Source organism: Onychomys torridus, chromosome 6 (genome assembly GCF_903995425.1).
Source record: "Onychomys torridus chromosome 6, mOncTor1.1, whole genome shotgun sequence".
Classification (NCBI taxonomy): domain Eukaryota; kingdom Metazoa; phylum Chordata; class Mammalia; order Rodentia; family Cricetidae; genus Onychomys; species Onychomys torridus.
In genome coordinates this window covers 7,166,682-7,191,395 of record NC_050448.1, presented here as the reverse complement: position 1 = coordinate 7,191,395, position 24,714 = coordinate 7,166,682, and the positions used below count along the sequence as shown (strand labels likewise).

Genomic DNA, 24,714 nt, shown 5'->3' with positions numbered 1-24,714 from the left:
CCTGGTGCTGATTTCAGGCATGACGACCCTCTACTACTTGGGCCCAGCTGATAAAATTTTACATGACCCAAGTACAGCTTCTAATGCAGTGGTTCTCAGCCTGTGGGTCAAGATCCCTTTGGTGGTCACATCAGATATCCTGCATATCAGATATTTACGTTATGATTCATAACAGTAGCAACATTACAGTTATGAAGTAGCAATGAAAAATTTTATGGGGAAGTCACTACAACATGAGGAACTGTATTAAGGGGTGGCAGCATTAGGAAGGGTGAGAACCACTCACTGGTCTGATGCTTGTTGTTGCTCAGTGACCAGGTTTGTTTCATGTATTCATTCGAATTTCAAATTTTGTTTTTCAGCCTCCAAAAAAATAGTACAGACCATGACTGACAACAGTGTATTAACGTCTCCTACTGAGGTAACTAGCTTGGCAGATTCTTCCATCTTTGATTCTAAAGTTACCGAAACTTCCAAGAATAACTTGTGCCTGGCATCTACTTCAAGTGTTGACGGTAAGCCTGTTATCTGCTTTTAAAAACACTGAGTTGTTACTTTAATCCTAAAGTACTGGCTACTGATTTTTTGGTAACTGATGTAACAGTTGTTAAGTTAGAGCATGTCTATTGAGTAACTAAGTTTTGCTCTATGTCTACATTCTCTGTCCAGCATTTGAGCTAATACTTCCCCAATTTGAAAAAGGGAGTGTTTTAGTGTTGTTACCACTTCTTAGTATTGACTGTCTAGCTGTAAAATTGCTAAGCTAGAATTTGTTGATGGTTAAGTGAGGAACCACTGTATTTCACTGCTTTTGTAGATGATCTTTCCTAAAGTTTCCTGTGGATCATGCTTGACAATGCTTCCTTGGGGGAATTATTTCTTGGTTGTTGTTTGTATGCCTTTTACTACAATGTATATCTCTCTCTCTCTCTCTCTCTCTCTCTCTCTCTCTCTCTCTCTCTCTTTTTTCCTGGAGCTGAGGATAGAACCCAGGGCCTTGCCCTTGCTAGGCAAGCGCTCTACTACTGAGCTAAATCCCCAACCCCTATTTTTTTTAAAGTGATACGTAGTAATTTTTATTTATTTATTTATTTTTATTTTTTGATTTTTCAAGACAGGGTCTCTCTGTGTAGCTTTACGCCTTTCCTGGAACTCGCTTCTAGCCCAGGCTGGCCTCGAACTCACAGTGATCCGCCTGGCTCTGCTTCCCGAGTGCTGGGATTAAAGACATGCACCACCACCGTCTAGCTACTCAAATATTTTTGTAGTTAACTCAGAATTAGGTTATTTTAACTTTTGGGAATGGTCTACTCTCCTTGGAGATAGAAGATTTTCTAGCTTCGGAGACACTTTCCTGGTAATGCAGTTAGAAATGCCTAGGAAGAAGGCCTAGGAAGGTGCTGTTGGTACTCTCTAGCCACATTAAAGCATTTTACATTTTAATAGAAGAGATGCCTCAGGTTGAAACAAGATTGATTCTGGTCCAGGAAGCTGGGAAACAAGAAGAGCTTCTGAAGGCTGTAAAGGTAAGGAGTTTGGGTTGTAGTTCATTTCCAGATAAGATTCTTCACCCACCTATCTTTCTTAATCTTATACTTAAGTCTCTTTTCTACAGACTATTAAGATAATGGAAGTCCCTGTTATAAAGATAAAAGAAAGTCGTCCTGGAAAATCGGATGAAAAATTAATAAAAAGTGTTATTAATATGGTAGGTCAAGCATCTCATTGCATGTGGCACGCTTCACATCCTTCAGTTGATTGCTTCACTCTGTGATGGGTCAGGCATGAGATGTGTGTGCACTCTGAATTAGAAATGTAGAAAGTAGCTTATACTGATGTTAGAATTGGGTTGTTTCTAAAACCCAAAACGATAGCATCTATTATAAATCCAAATTTTAGAGACTTAGTTATTTAATTTAAATCAAGGATGTAATGTGTACAAAGATCTGATAATTTTCTTTACATGTTTTAGTACTTTTTCCCATTAATTTTATTTAGTTTAAATTCTTGTTTTTCCAAATTATTAATACCAATAAGCAGTGATTATCAATTGTCTCAGAATTTGTAATATATCTAACTAATTTTCTAGTCCATCTCCAAAATAATCATTATTATATTTTGACAGATTGAACCCAGGGTCTCCTGCATGCTAGGCAAGCATTTTACTGCTGAGCCAATGCTCTGGCCTTCAGTTACATTAGTTTGCTAGGGACGTTGGAACAAAGTAACACAGACTAGAGAGCTTATGCAACAGAACTTTATTTTCTAAGTTTTGGGAACAATCGGAATTGGTGACAGCAGGTTTAGAGTCCCCGGAACCTGTCATGGCCAGCACATGGCTCCCTTGCTGTGTTCCTCACAGTCTTGTTTCTTTCTGTGTGGTACACCTTCGCTGTTAACATCCTTACCCACATAGAATCACTGTGTGAGGTAAAGCTTCACTTTTCATTTCGGGCTTGGGGTTCAGTATAAGAACTTCAAGGATAGCTGGGTGGTGGTGGTGGTGGTGGTTGGTGGTTGGTGGTTGGTGGTTGGTGGTTGGTGGTGCTGCACGCCTTTAATCCCAGCACTTGGGAGGCAGAGGCAGGCAGATCTCTGAATTCAAGGCCAGCCTGGTCTCCAAAGCGAGTTCCAGGAAAGGTGCAAAGCTACACAGAGAAACCCTGTTTCGAAAAACCAAAAAACAACAAAAAAGAACTTCAAGGATAGCTGGGTGGTGGTGGTGGTGGTGGTGGTGGTGGTGGTGGTGGTGGTGCACACCTTTAATCCCAGCACTTGGGAGGCAGAGGCAGGCCAGCCTGGTCAACAGAGTAAGCTGATTTGTCCCATCACTCCAGTTTTTCAAATTAAAGCCCAAATAATTTATTTATCAATTCAGGGTTATTTATTTATTTGGGGGTAGTGTTTTTCTGTGTATCTCTGGTTGTCCTGAACTTACTCTGTAGACCTGTCTGGCATCTGCCTCCTGAATGCTGGGATTAAAGGCGAGCACCACCACCACTGAGCTTCATTCAGAATTCTTTTTTCTGTTCTTTTCACACAGGAGTTATGTAGGCTCTTCAGGATGTTGATTCTTGTTCTTTTTTTTTTTTTTTTTGGAATTGTTGTAAGATGCTTGCCTTTGTGTATTGTACATCTGTCCCATGCAGCTAATTTTGCTCATGACCTCTTTTTACAACATAGGTATTGAAATGAGAATATTAATCAGAAACCTTTTTTGTTAACTGTGGTATTTTATAGCTTATGGTATTTTTTTCTTATTTTTTGAAGATAGCAGTGTATGCATATTATCATTTTTCCTGATCAGAATAAAAAATGATGAATAGATAACTGATGAAATGCATCAAAATATGTGTACTTAATTAATTAATTTATTTTTTCTTTTCCTTTTTTTTTTTCTCTCTTGTATGTGGAGCTGAGGATCGAACCCAGGGCCTTGCGCTTGCTAGGCAAGAGCTCTACCACTGAGCTAAATCCCCAACCCCCAATTTATTTATTTGTTTTTTAAGTGGGGCCTGGTGGCTTATACTTGTAATCTCATCATTCAGCAGTCTGAGGCCAGGAAGGTTGCTGAGAGTTCAAGGCCAGCCTAGGTTATATGGAGAAGTTCAGGCTAGCCTGGCTAATGTAAAACCTTGCCTCAGAAAAACAATAAGAAGGCAGTGGCAATAGCTCATTACTAGAGTGCTTGCCTAGCATGCTCAGAGTTCTAGGTTCAATTCCCGTTACCACCAAAACTAAAACTAGAGAAAGGGAAACTTCTGGTGTTCTAGTACTTGGAACTTGCTGTGCGTGCTAGGTGGTTATAGGCCATTGAGTCATGGAACCTAAGGTCATGTCTTTACAGTGTCTATCTGCAAGGCCTTAACATGGATGCACAGTTTTCACTATTGTATGTGACATTGGTGATCGTATGCATTAACACCTAAGTTTTCTACAAACCTTAAAGAAAAATGTCAAAAAAGTATTGGAGTCCAGCTGGGCAGTGGTGATGGCACACACCTTTAATCCCAGCACTTGGGAGGCAGAGCCAGGTGGATCTCTGTGAGTTTGAGGCCAGCCTGGGCTACAGATCGAGATCCAGGACAAGCACCAAAGCTACACAGAGATACCCTGTCTCAAAAAACAAAAACAAACAAAAGTACGGGAGTCATCTTTAGGGAGTCATGTATTTTATATGGTCTATGAATGATTTTTATTTGTAATAAATAACCATATGAAAAAAAAAAACCTTAGGAAATTAAAGTGCCCTGTGGAAAGGTGGACTCAGTGGAAGAATTTGGAGATTTGGATTCCCCAGAATTTGAGAATGTGTTTGTAGTCACTGACTTCCAGAGTTCTGTCTTCAGTGACTTACGCAAGGCTGACTGTAGAATTGTTGGACCACCAGTTATACTCAACTGCGCACAAAAGGGGGAGGTAAGAAACATACAGTATCATGACTTTCCAAGAGTCGTTTGTACTGATGGAGTTTTTGAAAATTTATAATTAGAAAATCCTGTTAATTGGTGAATCTATGTAACACTTAGAATAGTTCATAGTTGCTGGGTGTTGTTGCTCCTGCCTGTAATTCTAGCACTTGGAGGTGGAAATAGGTGCTCTCTCCTCCTCAACAAAGTGATAATTAATAGGGGCTCTTCTTATGTATTCCTTTTTAGTAGTCAAAGCCCAAGGCCACTGAAAGTCAGACGGTGAGAACTGTGGGTATATAAAAGCATGTACATATGGCCTTACTTATTACACCTGTAATGCCTTAGGAGAGATTTGCAGAGTCTTGGCTTCCAGACATGTGTATACATAAACCTTTCCCTTTTTTCACATAAAACCGGTACCATATCTGTTATCATAAAATTTTAACTAGGGAAATTATTTTAGCACCCCCCCCCTTTTAACTGTGTGTGCGTGTGTGTGTGTGTGTGTGTGTGTGTGTGTGTGTGTGTGTGTGTGTGTATGTATGTATGTATGTATGTATGTAAGAGAACTACTTGGCGGGGGAGGTTTAGTTCTTTCATTATGGTGATTTCAGGGTTCAAACCCAGGTCATCACACTTGCCAATAAGTGCTTTTTTTTCTTGGAGACAAGGTTTCTCTGTGTAGCCCTGGCTTTCTTGGAACTCATTTTGTAGACCAGGCTGGCCTTGAACTCAGAGATCCCACCTGTCTTTGCCTCCCAAGTGCTGAGATTAAAGGAGTTGGCCACTATGCCCGGCTACATTTTTAAAACTTTATTTTGAGGTAAGGGCTTCTTGTATTCCGGGATGGCCTTGAATTTACAATCCTCCTGTCTCAGCCTTCTGAATGCTGGGATTGATTACAGGAGTGTCCGACTGACCACACCTGGTGGGGAGATATTTAATTGTGGAGTTTATAGAGTTTGACTTTTGTTACCTTTTCCCTCCTGCATATTGGAAAATTCAAGTAAAAACTTGGGTATTGAAAAGCGAATTGGCAAGAGGAGAAATCGTTAAGCTTGAGGCCATGTTTTCTAAGTTCTAGTTAAAGGAAGCTCAGAGGTTCCCACTTGTGCCCTTCACAGCCCCTGCCGTTCTCCTGCCGGCCGCTGTACTGCACGAGCATGCTGGACCTGGTGCTGTGCTTTACTGGATTCAGGAAGAAGGAGGAGCTCGTAAGTATGATAAGGCAGCTTCGGAGACACTTTCCTGGTAATGCAGATAGAAATGCCTTTGTTTCTTTTTGGTATCATGAGTTCATTTAAAGTCTTGAGGGGCTGGGTGGTGCTGGCTAGTGGCACACGCCTTTAATCCCAGCACTCGGCAGGCGGATTTCTTTCTGAGTTCGAGGCCAGCCTGGTCTACAAAGTGAGATCCAGGAAAGGCGCAAAGCTATACAGAGAAACCCTGTCTTGAAAAACAAAAACAAAACAAAACAAAACAAAAAGTCTTAAAAGAAAAACGCTGTGGCTATCAGGTTCTAAATTTTAAAGAAAAATTCTTAAGAGTTTTGTTTAAAAAAAAAAAAGAACGTGATAGTTGGCATGTAAATAGAAAATTTTACTTTCCTGCTAATTATCAGTTACATTGGTTAATTGAAGTTTTGTTACACAAAATTAATATTGTTATACAAACCAAGCTTTAAAGTATTCTAACCACCACAGAGAAATCACAGAAAGTTTTTTGGTTCATAGTATTTCCTAAGTAATATTAGTAAATATTGCTATAATTTTGTGGGACAGGTATTGATGTTATATAACCTGATGTTAAAAGTCAGTATATTTGGTGCTGGAGCAATGGCTCAGTGGTTAAAAGCACCTTCTGCTCAGAGAACAAGAGTTTGGTTCCTATCACCTGTTGGTTAATGTGCCTGCTCGTGGCTGGCTGCCCAGATGGAGGGGAGTGCTGGAGGAAAGTCACAAGCCATGGTTACCTTTCTAGAGCTTTATTGGGAGGGGGAGGAAGAGGGAGGGAAGGAGGCAGAGAGAGAGAGAGGGAGGAAGAGAGAGAGAGAGAGAGAGAGAGAGAGAGAGAGAGAGAGAGAGAGAGAGAGAGAGAGAGAGAGATATGAACCAGTAAGGAGAAACAGAGAAACCTCGCACCGAGAAAAGGGAGACACACAGAGGGCCCACCCGTCGCAGGCTGGTGACATAATTAAGGACGGAATCCTTACATCACCCTTGTCAGGTAGCTCACAATAACAGCTTGCTCTGGGTGATCTGAAACCTGCTTCTGGCTCTGTGGATACCTACTTGTATGTGTGCTTACTCACAGACACATAAGTAAAGGTGAATTTTAAAAAAAGAAATCAATATATTTGTTTGTGGTGTGTGGTCTTGGCTTTGATATCCAATGTTGTAAAAAGTAATATAGTAAAAAGTAAATAAGGTAAACAAATGAAAATAATATATTCGTGTTTAGGCAGGATTAGAGCCTGTTGTCTATTAACATTCTGTGCGTATTGTTTATCTTTTGTATGGTTCGCCTGTAGCAATAGCAAGCTACTTTTTTTTTAAGGGGTGAAGAAAGCCTTAGAGATCAGGGAAACAGTGATAGCCACCAACCTTATCTCTCCAGCTCTGCACCTGCCAAAAGGGGCTACTTCTTGTCTAACCTGCACCTTGACTGCCTTGCTGTTCTGCCCTCTCATGGCTCTTAGCCCAGCTACCTCACTTCCTTGTCACTGCCTTTCAGTACAGACCTCCAGGTCTCTATGGTTGGTACTGGGAGTAAAGGCCTGTGTCACTGTGCTTGGCTGTTCCCTACTGTGTCCTTGAACACAGAGACCCTGCCTGCCAGGTGATCAGATTAAGAGCGTGTGCTACCACTGCCTGACTTTTGTGTTAATGGCTTGCTGTTACCTCTGATCTCTAGGCAAACTTTATTTATTAACATACAAATAAAATATCACCACATTTCAGCACAAATAAAATGTCACCACACTATATCTTTTTTTTTTCCAAGTAGATTCAGTAATCTACACTTTTATCCTATCATTTCTATACAATACATTTCTATACTGGGGATTTTTCTAGCACCAGCTTTCTCCCTAATCCCCTAATAGTTCCTTCTACCAAAATATCTTTTTCATTGCTCTCCCTCTCTGTGCCTCACTCCACTGGGCCATCTCAGCCCCTCCTGTTCCCATTCCCCACCCCTCCTCTTTCTCCCCCCAGTTTACCCAGGAGATCTTAACTATTTTCCCTTTCTGGAGCCCTCCATGTGTGTCCTTTTTACCTAGCTTCTCTGGGGTTGTGAATTGTAGCCTGGTTATCCTTGCTTTGCCTCTAATATCCTTTAAAGAGTGAATACATACCATATTTGTCTTTCTGGGTTACCGCACTGAGGATGATTCTTTTTAGTTCCATCCATTTACCTACAAATTTCATGTTGTCCTTTTTTTTTTTTTTTTTAAACCACTGAATAGTACTCTATTGTGTATAAGTACCACATTTTCTTTATCCATTCTTCAGTTGAGGGGCATTTAAGTTGTTTCCAGGTTCTGGCTGTTATGACTAATTGCTACGAACATAGTGGAGCATGTGTCCTTGTGGTATGATTGAGCATTCCTTGAGTATATACCCAAGAGTGGTATAGATTTGTATTTCCGTGATGACTAAGGATGTTGAGCAATTCCTTAAATGTCTTTCAGCCATTTGACATTCTTCTGTTGAGAATTGTTTAGATCTATAGCCCATTTTTTTTTTTTTTAAATGGGATTGTTTGGCATTTTGATGTCTAGTTTCTTGAGTTCTTTATATATTCTGGATATCAGCCCTCTGTCAGATGTGGGGTTGGTTCAGGTCTTTTCCCATTCTGTAGGCTGTTGCTTTGTCTTATTGACAAAAGCTTCTCAGTTTGAGGAGGTTCCATTTATTAATTGTTAATCTCAGTGTCTGTGCTACTGGTGTCATTTAGGAAGTGGTCTCCTGTGCCAATGCATTCAAGGCTACTTTCCAATTTATCTTCTGTCAGGTTCAGTGTAGCTGGATTTATGTTGAGGTCTTTGATCCATTTGGACTTAAGTTATGTGCATGGGAATAGATATGGATCTATTTGTAATCTTTTACATGTCTACATCCAGTTATGCCAGCACCATTTGTTGAAGATACTTTCTTTTTTCCATTGTATAATTTTAGCTTGTCAAAAATCAGGTGTTCATAGGTGTTTGGATTAATGTCAGGGTCTTTGATTTGATTCCATTTGATCTATGTGTCAGCATTTATGCCAATACCAAGCTGTTTTTATTACTATAGTAGAGCTTTACAAGCTACTCCTTTAAAATTTTTTTTACATAAAATTTAACATTTATAAAAATTTGTATAAGTTTTGTAAAGTAGTTATGCTAAGTGAGTTATTAATACAGATTTTTGTTCAAATTAGATAAACTAATTTTATTCAATTTTTCTTTTGAGGTCAAATTGGTGACATTGGTTCATTATATGGGTGGAGTTATTCGAAAAGAATGTAATTCCAAAGTAACACATCTGGTGGCAAATTGCACACAAGGAGAAAAATTCAGGGTATGTAAACTTCATATTTTCATTTTTCTTCAGTATAGTGTTGCTCTGTAATGGTTTTTTGTTTATATGTTTGTTTTGAAATGCTCTCATACTATAGTCCAGGATAGTCTAGAAATCATTTTGGAGGCCATGCTAGGTTTGACATCATGAGTGTCCTGTTTCCCCTGTCTAACTCCTTTGATTATAGGCTGATCTGGTTTGATAAGGTTTAATAATATCACTCTCGTTGATGCACCATTTACTGAGGGTCAGATTGAAATTTTGCCATTGGCATGTTTAGTAAAGGGTTTGTGATGTAGCTCAGTTATAGAGTGTTTGCCCAGCATGCATGAAGGACTTGCCCAGTCCCTAGCACTGCATACCTGTCCTAATAGTGCATGAGTATAATCCCAGCTGTTGCTAGTGGAGACAGGAGGCTCAGCACTTATAGGGGGTTTTTGACTGCATAGGTGGTTCAAGGTCAGCCTGTGCTAATGTGAATCCCTATTTCAAAAAACAGAGAGGGAAGCAAACAGAACCTTTAGCCCAGATTTAAATTACAGAACTTAATCTGTACAGAACTGTGGCCCATCAGGTTTTCAGAAGGGAGTGAATCCCAAACTACACGTGGAAGAGAAACAGTTGGGTGAGGAGGGTTGGGAGAGGGGTTTTGCTAGCAAATGCTGTCTGACCAGTAGTGACAGGCAGGTCAATGATAAATATTAAGAACAGATGTTTTACTGTTGGCTTTATATAAGCATAGCCTTTTATAAATGATATTGTGCCTTTGCATGTGTTAATTATCTGTATATTTAAATAAAAAAGAAAAAATAAATTAATTAAGTACACATATTTAAAAAAAAAAGCAGGAAAAAGTATGTTTCTCCAAAGACTGGGTAATTTCTTTTCTTTCTTTTTCTTTTCCTTTTTCTTCCTTTACTTCTTTCTTTCTTTCTTTCTCCTTCCTTCCTTCCTTCCTTCCTCCCTCCCTCCCTCCCTCCCTCCCTTCCTGGATATCTTGTTGTTGCCCTGTGTTATGGAGATTCTGTAGCTTTGGGTCTGCAGGTCAGGCCCCTTCACGTGCTTCAGCAGATCATAGATGGGGTAAATGTATATGGTGGGTCAAGTCATAATCTTGGGTTGGGCCTGGCCAGCTGTAGGGTTGGTTTGCCAGATGTGAAATGGGAACAGCTGTCCCATGCTTGTAACTTTGGGCCTGGCTCACCTCCACCTGCACTAACAGGATTGGCTCTCTCACTCTTACCATCACAGAGCCAGCACTCCCCACTGCCCCTGATCTTGATGGGGGAAGTTGAGCAGAGGGCAACTCCCTTCTGCCCATGAGGCCACAAGACAGATGGGCAATGGGGACAGCTCTCCTATGCTCACAGTTTGTGACTGGTTCACCTGTGCTAACAGTGTTGACCTCACAGTGTGGTAGGGGTCAGGGACTGTTCTGCTCCTATGACCACAGTGTCAGCTCCACTGCCCCAGACGTTGATGGCGGTGGGGCAGCGCTTCTCCTCTCATGCCACCACAAGACAGATGGTTCCTGGGACAGCTCTCTCAAGTTCACAGTTTTGAGGCTGGCTCACCTACACCTGTGCTCAGAGGTTGACTCTTTTGTGCTGTTTTGTTTGTTTGATTGAGACAGGATCTCTATGTAACTGTGGCTGTCGTGGAATTCAATGTATAGGCCAGGTTGGTCTGAAACTCTCAGAGATACTCTGCTTCCGCCTCCCAGGTGCTGGGATTAAAGATGTGGGTCACTGTGCTATCCCAGTCTAGCTTTCCAAGTGCCGGGATTACTGGACTATCTATCCTGCCAGCTGAAAATAACTTAGTAGGATTGAAGTCTCTTTTAAGTTGTAGTTGAATTTTATATTTTATTTATTTTGTGTGTCTGTGTTTGCATGTGGATGTGTGCTTGTACCATTGCCCATGTGTGAAGGTCAGAAGACAACTTGCGGGCATAGGTTTTCTCCACTCATGTGGCCTTGGGGATTGCATGGCAAGTGCTCTTAAGCACTGATTCATGTAGCTGGTCCCAACTGAATTATCTTAACTGGAGTTTATCATTCATCCCACATTCTCAGTGTATTTAGATAGGAAATGCTAATTGGCTTGAATTTCCCCTAAATTTATTTAAGAGTGTGTGTGTGTGTGTGTGTGTGTGTGTGTGTGTGTGTGTGTGTATGCCGTGTTGAACATATGGAGACCAGAAGAAAACTTATAGAACAGTGGTTTTCAACCGTCTTAATGCTGATGTGTAGGAATGTTTTATATTTTGTCAGCATGCATGTTTGCATACCAAGTGTGTGTCTGCCTCTAGAGCAGTGACTCTTGACCTTCCTAATGCTGCGACTGTCATATGGTGGTGACTCCCAACTATAAAATTATCTTATTGTTACTTCATAACTGTAATTTTGCTACTGTTGTGAATCCTCATGTAAATATCTGATAGGCAGGATATCTTCTGATACGTGACCCCTGTGGGAGTCTCGACCATGGCATGAGAAAAGCTGTTCTAGAGCATAATAAGGAGAGTTAGCAATGGGTATGTACCTCAGGTGGAAATGTCTAGCATATCATAGGCGTGTTTGAAAATTAAATTCATTACTATGTACTAAGGAAGACTTACTGTTTCCCATTGTCGTAAAATATACCTAAAATCTACTCAGACTTTAGTGATTTTCAGTTCACCGTTCATTGTCGTAGCTACACCTGCTCTTCTGTGCAGTTGTTGTTACAATCTGTCTACTAACCCTTTTGTTGGCTTATCTTTCTCTTGCCTGGGTAAACACTTACTTTCTGTCTTTGTGAATGCCAGTATTCTAAGTAACTTATTAAGAGAAATCTTACTTGTCTTTCAGTTTATATTGTCAAACAGTCCAGTAGCATCACAATTTTGACACAAACAGTATCAAAATCTTTATATAGGTCCAAAAAATTTGGGCTGGTAAAGGACATTCATTTTATGTTAATTGTATGGTTGGTACACATGGGAAGCTTTTCAATTGTCCACTCAATATTCTAATAAGTAGCGCTATTCATAAAACTCAGGTAATGTATATTACCTTTGTTTTAAGATTGTAATAACCTATAAAAAGAAAGAAAATTGAAAATACATGTTGCTTTTAATTTTTTTGTAGTACTGTACCATTCTACATTAAGTTAGACAATAAGATTATTCTGATAACTACAAGATATGATGTCCTCATATTTGTCTTAATACTGTCAAGGTCAGTGTCCGTTTCTGGTGCTGGCTACACTGCCATCCCCCCTCTGCTACCCCCCCCCCCCTTTGAGAACCACTGTTCTAGAAGTTTGGTCTCTCCTTCTACCATGTGGATCCTGGGGTTCGAGCTCAGGTTGTCAGGCTTGACAGCAGGCACTGAGCCATCTTACTAGACCCCCTAATAATTTAGACTCATACTCTGAGTTCAGTGACTTAGTCACAAGTTTTCTTTTGTAGTCTTATGTTGGCCAGTACTTTCAAGGTGTGAAACAGGAAAAAAAGAAGAGAGAAACCAAAGTTAATTAAGGGTGAATTTAAGAGCTATATCTATAGAAAATAGAATAAAAGAATTGGTTAACTCTCCTAGGCAGCACAATAGAGCCGATCTTATTGACAGGGGTGTGAGTGAGCTGGAACTTGGGAGATCTGGCCCTGCCCCTCATCTGCCATATGGTGGTGTAAGCCTGGGAGAGATGTCCCCCACCCCATGGGTGGGAGAGTGGCCCCTGCACCTCCCTTGGGCAACACAATAGAGCTGGCCCTGATGGTCCAGATGTGGGAGAGCTGACCCTGAGGACCTGAAAGCAGGAGAACTGGCCCTGCTCTTGCTCACTGCTGCAAGGGGTGAACTAGCTAGGGCTCGCCCTGGTGGTGAGGACGGGGGAGCTGGTAGGCTGACCAATCCTGCAGCTACCCTGCAGAACCAGGGTTATGTGTTGTCCCACCCAACATCCACCCCACCTATGATCTGCTGGAGCATGTGAAAAGACTGGTCCTGCAGACCCACAGCTTTGACCAATGACTTTGCAGTGAATACTTGCAAGTAAAGATATGGACAAAGGGGTTCAAGGTGTGACTCACAGTGTCACATTACAGCCTCCATGAGCTTTTTTCCTCTTAAATTTTATTTTTGTGGGAGGTGCTTTCCACAGGCAGAGGGTGGATGTGAAGGGACAGAGAAATGAATGAGATTGAGATGCATGATGGGAAAGACACAAAGAGTAAATAAAAAGAAAGTTAAAAGAATTGCATACCATGGAACTTATTTTTATTTTTGGTTGTGAGCCTAGCTTTAACGGCTGAGCCATCTCTCCAGCCCGGAACTTATTTTTAAAGTTAAACATTTACTTTAATAAAGTAGAATGTAGGGCTGGAGAGATGGCTCAGAGGTTAAGAGCACTGTTCTTCAATTCCCAGAACCACATGGTGGCTCACAACCATCTGTAATGAGATCTGGTGCCCTCTTCTGGTCATACATGCTGTATACGTAATAAATAAATAAGTAAATCTTAAATGTAAAATTCTGCTAAAAGTTTTGTACATAATTCTTTAGAAGCACTTCCTTGAATGTAGTTATTTACATTGAAAACTCATTGTGATTGATGTTAATATTCTTAGGTTGCTGTGAGCCTGGGTACTCCAATTATGAAGCCAGAATGGATTTATAAAGCATGGGAAAGACGGAATGAGCAGTAAGTACTTAGGAATCCAATAGTTTATTATGTGAATTCAACATGTTATTTATTTAAAAAAATTGAGTGAGTGAGTGTGTGTGCGTGTGTGTGTGTGTGTGTATACATGTACTTGAATGCACGTTGTTGTACCACATGTGTGCAGAAGATGGCATCAGAACCTCTGGAACTGGAGTTACTATGTGTGTCCTGGGACTCAAACCTGGGTCTTATCTTGTGAAATAGTGGACAGGGTTCCCTTTGTTTTAAAGATAAAGCCATGTGCAAACAAAAACTAAATTTGTAGGTCATACAGAAAAAAATAAGCCGGGCAGTGGTGGCACATGCCTTTAATCCCAGCACTCGGGAGGCAGAGGTAGGCGGATGATCTCTGTGAGTCGAGGCCAGCCTAGGCTACAGAGTGAGATCCAGGACAGGCTCCAAAGCTACACAGAGAAACTCTGTCTCGAAAAACCAAAAAGAAAAAAAAAAATCAGATTTACTTTGTTTTTCAAGACAGGGTTTCTCTGTGCAGTCCTGACTGTCCTGGAACTCATTCTGTAAACCAGGTTGGCCTGAAACTCACAGAGGCACCTCTGCCTTTTTTTTTTTTTTTTAAAGATTGATTTATTTATTATGTACACAGAAGAGGGTGCCAGATCTCATTATAGATGGCTGTGAGCCACCATGTGGGTGCTGGGAATTGAATTCAGGACCTCTGGAAGAACAGTCAGTGCTCTTAACCTCTGAGCCATCTCTCCAGCCCCTGGATTTACTTTGTAAACTACCTTTTGTGTGTATGCACGATAGTATGTCTGGGCATGCGTGTTGCAGCACACATTTGGAGGTCAGGATGACTATGGAGTTGGTTTCCTCCATTTACTTTTATGTGAGTTCTATGATTGACCTTAAACTGTAAGGCATTTGTGGCAGTTGCCTTTACCTGCAGGGTTAGCTCACAGGACTGATTTTTGTGAAATAAGTTTGACTGGGTAGTCAGTATGCTTTGATGGGTGGAGCTGCTTGCTGCCAGCCTACTGATCTGTTTTTGATTCCCAGGGCTCACATCAGGGAGAGATTGAACTTGTAGGGGTTATCTGCTGACTTCCATGTGTGCATTGTGGCCCCCATGTGCACACATACAAATAAAATGTTTGATTATCATAAACATTCTAAAATTAGCTAGATAACAGCTTCTTGCTTTTAGGTACTTGGATTATGTTACAGTTTTTTTCTACTTTATGTTTAGATGTTTGAATTGGTGCTTAAAATTTATTATCTTGTTTTGCTAACTTTCCAATTACTGATTCTCTGCTGTGGCACTTCATCATTATGTAAAATTTCATGAAATTGGAGAATATCTACTATAAAGTTCCAAAAATATAGCTAGGATGTGAAGCTTGTCTGTGATTACATTTGGTCAGGTGTAATGGCCCCTGGGACTATACATGTTACTAAGCGACATCCCAGACAACCCCCTTTCTTTTAAGAAAACAAAGCAAAACAGACAAAACCAAAACAAACTGCATAAGTTCAGGACCTTAGGTAAGATATTTTCAGTAAATGCGATATGCTAAGACCTTTAGAATCCAGAGATACCAAATGGATATGCCTAACTGATAGAATTTAAGCTGGCTTTACAAGTGCACATTTGTTTTTAGATGTTTCTGCGCAGCAGTTGATGACTTTAGAAATGAATTTAAAGTTCCTCCATTTCAAGATTGCATTTTAAGTTTCCTGGGATTTTCAGATGAAGAGAAAAACAGTATGGAAGAAATGACTGAAATGCAAGGTAACATAACATGATATATGTGGTGGTTAATGTTGTCCAGAGACTAGTGTGTGAGTAGTTCTGAGGGAGTTTCTAGCCTGAACTAATGGAGGCAGAAGACTCCTCTGACTGTGAGTGTGCCGTTCCATGGTCCCATGCATATGAAGGAGAAAGTGAACTGAGCACCTGTGTTTCTCTCTTTGCTTCCTGAAGTGTGACCAGCCACCCCATGCTTCTGCTGCCACGGCTTATCTGCCATGCATTGACCCTTGAACCCAGCCAAAATAAACCCTTGCAGCTCTTATTAGAAATGACTAATATTATAAAAGGGTGTGTACATTTTATTCCTCAGGCCTGTTCAATCACTTCCTGATAAATAGCTGCTTTAGAGATGGAGTTTGGATAGCAGTTATTTGGCTGATTTATGTTTGTTTATCTGTGCTCCTGTTCTCTTTAGGAGGTAGCTATTTACCAGTTGGGGATGAAAGGTGCACTCACCTTATTGTTGAAGAGAATACAGTAAAGGAACTTCCATTTGAACCCTCAAAGAAACTTTTTGTTGTCAAGCAAGAGGCAAGTAACTCCAGTATGAAATTAGGTAGCTTTAACAATACTCTAGCTTCTCTGCTGAGGTATATTTAAAATTTAATTGAAATATTTTTTTTCTCCTCTAGTGGTTCTGGGGAAGCATTCAGATGGATGCTCGTGCTGGAGAAACTATGTATTTATATGAAAAGGTGGGTTTTTGCTCTTGAGTTCCTGGTTCTGTGATTTTTTTTGTATAAAATTGATACTTTTGTGTCCAGAACATTTAGTAAGCATGGTATAATTAGTATACATGTCATATATCTAGCTTTTTAGAAGAAATAGTTTGACTACCATATTCTTAGTCTTTGTAAATTTAAATGAAACTGTGCAAGGCAGTGAGTCTTCTTTTAATGTCCTCATTAGTTTTATGCCAGCTTGACATAGCTGAAGTCATTTGGGAAGAAGGAGCCTCAATTGAGAAAATATTCCCACCAGACTGGCTTGTGAGCAAGCCTGTGGTATACATTTTTGATTGATGTGGGAGAGCCCACTTCACTGTGGGCTGTGCTACCTTTGGCTGGTGGTCCTGGGAACTATAAGAAAACAGGCTGAGCAACCCACGAGGAGCAAGCCAGCCAAGAAGCAGCACTCCTCCATGGCCTCTGCTTTACTCCCTGCCTCCTGTCCCTGCGTTGACTTCCCAGGATGGTGGATGGATTGTAAGGTGTAAGAGGAAACAAGCCCTTCCTTACCAAGTGGCTTTTGCTCCTGGTATTTTATCACCACAATAGAAACCCTAATGAAGACATTTTAATATAACGTAAGTTGTTCTCTGATAATTGTTGATGATGCTGTCTTTAGAAACTTTACAACCCTGCTAGAACAAAGGTGTGTTATAACCAGATCCTGTTTTAGAGAATCTCATTCTGAGAGACTCTGGCAGGGTTGACTAGGACAAGTGAATGTTGACCAGCATCGTAGGCTAACCAGGTGAGGACATTGGGTAGAGCAGCAGGGAGAGGTAGGCAAGCTTGCGACAACATGAAAATAGTTCAGAATGATTTTTTCAAATTAGGGGAAAGAAAACCAGTAGGTAAAATTCAATAGATAGGAAGACCCAGAGTTCTTTTTTTTTGGTTTTTCGAGACCGTTTCTCTGTGTATTTTTGCACCTTTCCTGAATCTCGCTCTGTTGACCAGGCTGGCCTTGAACTCACAGAGATCCGCCTGGCTCTGCCTCTGAGTGCTGGGATTAAAGGCGTGCGCCACCACCACCCAGCTCAGAGTTCTTAATATCCCGAAGAGCCACATATTCAGAATTATGAGTCATTGTTATTAAAAAGATGAATGTAAGCAAGAAAGAGTTCATTTTGATGTTGGGTATCAACAAAGAGGACTATTAAATTCTAGAAAGATTTTTGAGAAGATTTACTTCGATTTGAGATTTAGTAATTTTGAGTGGAGAAGCCAGGTGTGATGGCACATGACCATAATCCTATTACCTAGGAGGCTTCAGAAGAAGGTCTTCAGTGAGTTTGAGGCCAGCTTTGGCCATGTAGTGAGGTACCAGGTGAGCCCAGGCTACTCAGTAAGACTCTGCCTCAGAAAGATGAAGATAATTTTTGAATGCTATATTGAATATAAGGTTTTAAACTTATTGTTTCCTCTATAAAATCTATGTCATTATCTCACTGTGCTCCTTAGTCTTGTTCTCCATGTAAAGTTCTCAGTAAAGTTTGAAATGTGCTTTAGATGCAGTGAGAGAACTCTAAACTCTTGTTTGAACTGGGAATGTTTCAGGGAAGACTGCAGTGTACTAGGTTCCCTCACTGCTATAGTCTCGAGTCTGAAGAAACAGAATGTGCAGCCCACCCTCTCTCAGTTCATGCCCTAAAAAGAGCAGCTAGCGAACAAGCTAAAAGACAGCTATTCTGGGGTGGGGATTTAGCTCAGTGGTAGAGCGCTTGCCTAGCAAGTGCAAGGCCCTGGGTTCGGTCCTCAGCTCTGGCAAAAAAGACAGCTATTCATGGAGAAGGGGCTCTGAAAAAAGGTGCGAGGCTGCCTGGTATAGTGGTGTCTTGACCGTTCTGTTTTGTGAAGCTTTGCAATTGTCTAGTAGACGGCAAGATTCTGAGAATTAGTGTTCCTGTCTCCGTCAGAGCCATCATGATAAAACTGAGCTTCTGTGCCTTTCCTTTCAGACTAATACTCCTGAGCTCAAGAAGTCAGTGTCTCTGCTCTCTCTAAGCACGCCCAGCAGCAGCCGCAAACGGCGCCGACTGAGAGAAACACTGGCCCAGCTCTCCAGGGAGACCGACCTCTCCCCTTTCCCTCCCCGGAAGCGGCCCTCGGCCGAGCATTCCCTTTCTATTGGCTCACTCCTGGATATTTCCAACACACCCGAGTCTAGCATTCACTATGGAGGTAAGTCACATCTATTAATCTTTAAAATGAAGTGGACTGGAATGACTAATAGAATAAATCCCTACTGCAGTGAATATGAATAGGAAAGGCTTTTTTCTAATTAACTTTATTGTAGTTGAGGAAATAAGACATGTGGAAAGCTCAGCATAGCTGGGTAAGGTGATACACCCCTGTAATTCCAGGACTGGTCAGGTGGAGACCAGAAGATGAGTTCAAGGCCGTCTGGCCAATGTGAGACTCTATCTCAAAAACAAAACAAAACTAAAAAAAACAGATTCCATAAATCAATCTACTATGCACAGTAATGCTTTTGTTGAATGACTGTAAACTTTTGTGTGTTTTGAATAGGTGGTGTCTGATTTACAGGCCACTGAACTGAGGTGCAGGGGATTATGCCTTGTCCAGGGCTATAACTGGAGAGTGACAGCTATTTTAAAAGATTTTTTTTAAAAAAGACTAGGACTTATAGCTGAGTCTGGTCTTAAACTGCTGCTCACCCTGCTTCTCAAGTCTGAGATTGGAAGAATGCACCACCACACCACTAAAGAGAACTATAAGAAATGTCACATTTACTGTGGGGAAATACGGAGAATGACTAAAGACCAAGGAGGGTGATAGTACTTTGGGTTGGACTGACAGGAAGACTGATTAACTCTGTTTTCATCACCAGTATTTCTCTTTAGTCTGTAAATGTGTAGTATTTTCTAGATTTTAGATAGAAAAAAATAAAAGTTTTTGACTCCCTGGTGTTCTCCTAATTGTCCCATTTTCCTGTCCCCTTTCCATCAGTATGCTTCTGAGAATTGCCTGTATGATCCATGAACTAACTCATCCTTGTTTCCCTTGTCCTTTCCGCTTGTCCCCATTACATGAGCAGTCCCTACGGTGTGTCATTCCTCTCCTGGGAGACAGTTCTGTGTAATTCACAGCACTCGGCATTTAAACAGCTAACTCCTTCCTGGACACATCCCCCATCCTTCCCAGGCTTCCTGACAGAACTAACTTCTTTCTCCTTTGCCAAACTTTTCCTTCCAACTCTAACTCCAAGTGCTTCATGATCTCATTAATTTCCCATCTTTCATTTTCTCTGCTGATGTCCCCTGAATGTGTCTTCTCTGCTGAGCTGGTAACTTGAGACATTCTGACCTTATACAGTGAGGATCTGAGATTGAACCAAACGGGAACTCCTGTGTCTTTTCTCATCCATCCTTCCTCAGTTTTTCCTGTAGCAGACACTTTTTTATGATAGTGACTCCTACATTACATCATTGTTTTGAGTTTTGCCTTTGTACATGCCAAACTTATAAAAGTCTTTAAAAATGGAAATTTAAAACGTGTCACACCTCTGCTTTAAAAGTCGTGCAGTGGCTTTGTGCTATTGTAGCCCTTTTCCCGTTTCTTTGAGAGGGTCTCACAGCCCATCGTGGCTTTGAATGTCCTGTGCAGCCGAGACTGTGTGAACTGTTCCTCTTGTCTTCGCCTCCTAAGTCAGTGTCACAGCTGTGAGCCACCATGTGTGGCTTCAGGATTCATTAAATGAAACGGCTGTGGCCTTGGCCTAAATGACACTTCGTCTTTGAAGATGATAGATCGGTTTTAGGAAAGTCAGGTGGAAAGTGAGTAGGTTTTAAATTTAGAATCTTTTCTGTTTCAACCTTCCAAGTAACTGGGGTCACAGGCCTACATGACCAGATTTGGCTTGGTTCTGTAGTTGTTATGGACGAGGGCATGAGGTAGTAAGGAGCCAATCTTAAAGGTGCAGGGCTTGAACATGCAGTTTAGGAGAGAGAAGAAAATTAACCATGAAAGCAGACACATGAACACTGTTATGTCAGGTCTTCAGCTGGCATGTCCCAGCTAGACACTGTAATTTAACATCACTACATCTCAGACTTTTCCTCATTCAAGTGTCCTGTGGCTTATGGCACTGTTGAATGTAGCCTGAATTAATGTAGGACATATAGGAACTTAGAACTCCACAATACACATGATTGTCTTAATATGAAAATGTTTAAAGCTATCTGTGTAAAACTAAGTAAGGCTTAGGAATAGTTAATGTCTGTTTTCCATGCCACTTTTTTTCCCCCTCTTTTGTGAAACATTCTTGCCCTTAGGAAGTTGTACATGTAATGCTAAAGTGTTCTAATCATACTGAGAATAAGAAAATGAATTTTTTTGAGGGCAGCCTGGGCTACAGAGGGAGTTCCAGGACAGGCTCCAGAGCTACACAGAGAAACCCTATCTCGGTGAAAAATAAAAGAGAAAGAAAATTAATTTTAAGCTTTTCTCCAATTTTTGTTTCATAATATATGCTTAAAACATGCTAATTCTACTGCCTTCTCCATTTTCGTTGGACTGGATGTTTCTATGTTAAGATTACTTTGAACTAACAGTTTTTGGTTCATTTTTTAAAGATTTATTTCATGTGTGTAAATGGTTTATATTTTGCCAGCATGCATGTTTGCACACCATGTGCATGTGTGGTGCCTCCAGAGCAGAGGTGTTCAACCTTTCTAATCCTGCTACTCTTTAATATAGTTCCTCATGTTGTTTGTGGTGACCCCCCCAACCATAAAATTATTTTGTTGTTACTTCATAACTGTGATTAAGCTACTGAATGAAACTATCTGGTATGCAGGGTATCTGATGTGGCCCCTGTGAAGCCATTTGACCCTCCAGTTGAGAACCACTGCTCTAGAGGTCAGAAGAGGGGGTCGGATCTTTGAGCTGGAGTTAGTCAGTTCTGAGATTTTGTGTGGGTATTGGGAACTGATTCCAGATCTCTGCAAAAACAGCCAGTGTTCTTAACCACAGAGCCTGTTGGCTATCTGTGAAGGAGGCTTCTTCTATCTGCATAAAGTTTACATTATTGTAATAGTATAATCATAGCTCACCCTTTCCTCTTTCATGATTTATTTATTTTTTGAGATAGGGTCTCTAGACATGGTCCTAGCTGTCCTGGAACTTACTATGTAGACCAGGCTGGCTTTGAATTCATTCACTTCCTGAGTGTTGAGATTAAAGGCATGTACCACAGTGCTTGGTTTCCTCTTGTTTTACACCGAAGTATTTTAACATTTTTTTTCTATTTTATTATTTTAGCTTTTCAAAAACCTGTGGTTTTTCGGGTTCTCTCCATGGGATTATTCTGCTATGTTTTCTTCTGAATCCATTCAGTCAGAAATCATTACCCATACACATTCCTCCATGTACGTTTGTGCCATGTGAGAGGAGGGGGTAATTGGAAAGTATGATGAGTCCTTAGTTCTCAATATCTAAGTGTCTATATTTGGACATTTCTGTGTGTGCGTATTTGTGCTTCCTGAACACTGGGGGTGAACTCAGGACCCAACATACTGGGGGAGTGCTTTCCCACTGCATTACCAGCCCATGCTTTGAGACAGGCAGGGGGATATCACTGTGTAGTCCTGGGTATTCCTGAAGTCATAGCATCCTGAATGATGAGCTTACAGACATGTACCACTCTAGCTGGTTTGAAGACGTTTCTTAACCACATAACAGTTATAACATTAATTCCATGAACCAAATCTAATATTTCAGATTTCTTTAGTGTTTTTGTTTGTTTGTTTGTTTTGTTTTTTTAATATGCATTGATGTTTGATCTGTATATACATCTGTGTGCCACATGCATGCCTGGTGCCTGTAGAGATCAGACTGGAGGTACAGGTGGTTGTGAGCCATCAATGTGGGTGCTGGGAATTGAACCCAGGTCTTCTGGAAGAGCAGCCAGTGCTCTCCATCACTGAGCTATCTCTCCAGCCCTACTCTAGTTTTCTTAATCATGTCCTGATTTCTAGCCCCCAACTCAAACAACAACAAAAGTTTGTATTTTAATTTAGAGTACAATCCAGGATACACATTATTTTCATCATTTAGTTTCCTCTCATCTAGGAAACTTCCTTTTAATTTAATGACCTTGGCAGTTTCAAAGACTATCGGCTATTAGTAAAATGTGTATCAGTTTTGTAATTGATATTAAGACTGAACCTAGAACTTCATATGCAGGTAAGCTTTCTTCCATTGAGCTATATTCTCAGCTCAGAATTAATTACTTTTTGGTCACTGTATTTTTATGGACTTATCCTATGAGGAAATTTTACTTTAACAGAAATCTCCATGGTGGTGCTATTAAGTCTGTATAATGTTTAGATCTGCCTTCCAATTAAATCTCTCGTCCTTTTCAGAAACACCCAAGTCGTGTACTAAGTCTTCCAGAAGTTCTACTCCAGTTCCTCCAAAGCAGTCAGCCAGGTGGCAGGTGGCCAAAGAACTATATCAGACTGAGAGCAATTATGTCAACATACTGGCGACAATTATTCAAGTGAGTATGAGTTAGGTTCTAAATAACTTCCTAAAAGACTCTCAGGCTGGAGAGATGGCTCAGAGGTTAAGAGCACTGACTGCTCTTCCAGAGGTCCTGAGTTCGATTCCCAGCAACCACATGGTGGCTCACAACCATTTGTAATGAGATCTGGTGCCCTCTTCTGTATACATAATAAATAAATAAAAAGTTTTTTTTTTTAAAAAAAAGACTCTCACATCAACATACCGGCCACAGTCATTCAGGTGAGTGTGAGTTAGGTCCTAGATAACTTTCTGAAAGACTCTCCCCTCTTGCTTCCCTTCTATGATTCTGTGTCTTGTTCTTTTAAAGGATATTGGGTTTTCTTTTGGGTGGTATTGGGGTTATGGGATTGTGATAAATCTTGCTATATAATTCTAGCTGGGCTGATACTCAGTACATGACCTAGGCTGGCCTCAAACTTGCCATGATCCTAGTCTTTCTCCCCTGAGTACATGGATAGCGGATGTGTGCCCCACCTTGGCAGGAGGATGACCTGAAAGACCAAACCAAGCAGCATTGCATCAACCCATTTGAAACAATAATCCTTGACCCCAGCAGTCACTAGTGGTGCCTGTCAGAAGCTGCTGTTAGTTTGTTTGTTAGAAGTGCCTTTGTGTGACCTTGTGTCTTTGTACCTAAAAATCCATGTAAGATCCCAGTTTCTTCTTTTTGATTAGGCTGACAATGACTGACTACAACTGTAGAATTTTCTGAAATTTGTGTTCTAGAGAAATTGTCCTATTAAAACGGCATATGTGTGAAAAAATATTGTCTAAATCCTGAGAAGCTGAACAACTGATGTCAGTAATTTTCTCAGTCCTTGCATGTGCTCCATCAGGTGGGCAGTAGTTACTCAAACACGGAACTCTTGGCTTGTCTATGTTTAAACATCCTTTGAGCTGGTCAGGTAATGCCCACTTGGAATATCAGTAATGTCAGTGCTGTGGAGGTGGAGGCAGGGAGGGCAAGACCAATGCGCTGTAGTGGAACCCTGTGTCAAAGCCAGGCACAAGCAACCAGGCAGAACTGTGGAGAGCTTCTGATGAAAGACAGTAGAGTGCAAAAGACAGTAAGGAATAAGCAAACTGAAGTTGAAGGTAGGAAAGCCAGGAACTGGACGGTTTTGTGTTGTCTAAAGTAGTTGTAGGTAGTGAAAGAGACCATTTGGGATATTGGGAAGGTCTCCAAGCTTATCTGAGAACAGAAACAGGAACAGATTAAGTTTTTTCACTCCTGCCCCCCCCCCCCCCCCCTGGCCTTTTGAGATAATATCCTGCTTTGGACTTTGGATCCTCCTGTCCCCACCCTCAAGTGCACCACCCTGCCAGGTTTGTGTGGTGCTGGGCATGGTCACAGGGACTCCTGCATGCTGTGTGTGTTAGGCAAACACTGCTAACTGAGTTATGTCCCTGGTCCTGGTTTTCATGGAAAAAAAATTGGCACAGTTCTACACATACATGCACACATACACATTCATACACAAACACATGCACACACAAACACATGCACACACACACACACACACACACACACACACACACACACACACACAGACATGGGATGATATTCAGGTTAAAGTGTTTGCTGTGTGGGTATGAGGCCTGGGACTTGGATCTCCAGAACCTTGTAAACGCTGGCTGGGCTTGGCTGGCAGCCTATTACTCCAGCCTCAGAAGTTAATGGGAACCCCAGAGCAGTCTGACTGGAAGATTCGCTGTGTTGGCTACCTTTGGGTTTGACTGAAGAGGACCTGCTTCAATGCATAAGATGGGAAAACCATGAAGGATGATTCTCAGCATCAACTTTAGGCTTCTTCCACGTGTACTTGCACACACATACCACACACATGCAGATGTACACACATTCATGAAGGTGGAAAAAGGAGAAAAAGTACTTGAATATTAAAAATTGTCACCATAACAGGGATGGAGTAGCTCTAGGGGAGAGTGCATATGCAGTGTACATGGGCATAGATTTCATTCTC

The 24,714-nt window shown here is 41.0% G+C and overlaps 1 protein-coding gene across 2 annotated transcripts in view; it reads left to right on the top strand.

The window, feature by feature from the left end:
- Positions 1-367: 367 nt before the first annotated feature.
- Ect2 (epithelial cell transforming 2) overlaps positions 368-24,714 on the top strand; it is a 58,229-nt gene continuing 33,882 nt past the window's right edge. The window contains exons 1-12 of one of the 2 annotated variants that reach the window (XM_036190567.1): positions 368-515; positions 1,447-1,526; positions 1,616-1,708; positions 4,237-4,419; positions 5,537-5,626; positions 8,867-8,974; positions 13,590-13,663; positions 15,304-15,434; positions 15,871-15,986; positions 16,088-16,150; positions 18,142-18,364; positions 22,570-22,706. In XM_036190567.1, coding sequence (XP_036046460.1) covers positions 386-515; positions 1,447-1,526; positions 1,616-1,708; positions 4,237-4,419; positions 5,537-5,626; positions 8,867-8,974; positions 13,590-13,663; positions 15,304-15,434; positions 15,871-15,986; positions 16,088-16,150; positions 18,142-18,364; positions 22,570-22,706 — 1,428 coding nt within the window. In that variant the 5' untranslated portion in view covers positions 368-385. The remainder of the gene's footprint in view (positions 516-1,446; positions 1,527-1,615; positions 1,709-4,236; positions 4,420-5,536; positions 5,627-8,866; positions 8,975-13,589; positions 13,664-15,303; positions 15,435-15,870; positions 15,987-16,087; positions 16,151-18,141; positions 18,365-22,569; positions 22,707-24,714) is intronic. The other variant, XM_036190568.1, reaches the window with a different exon arrangement.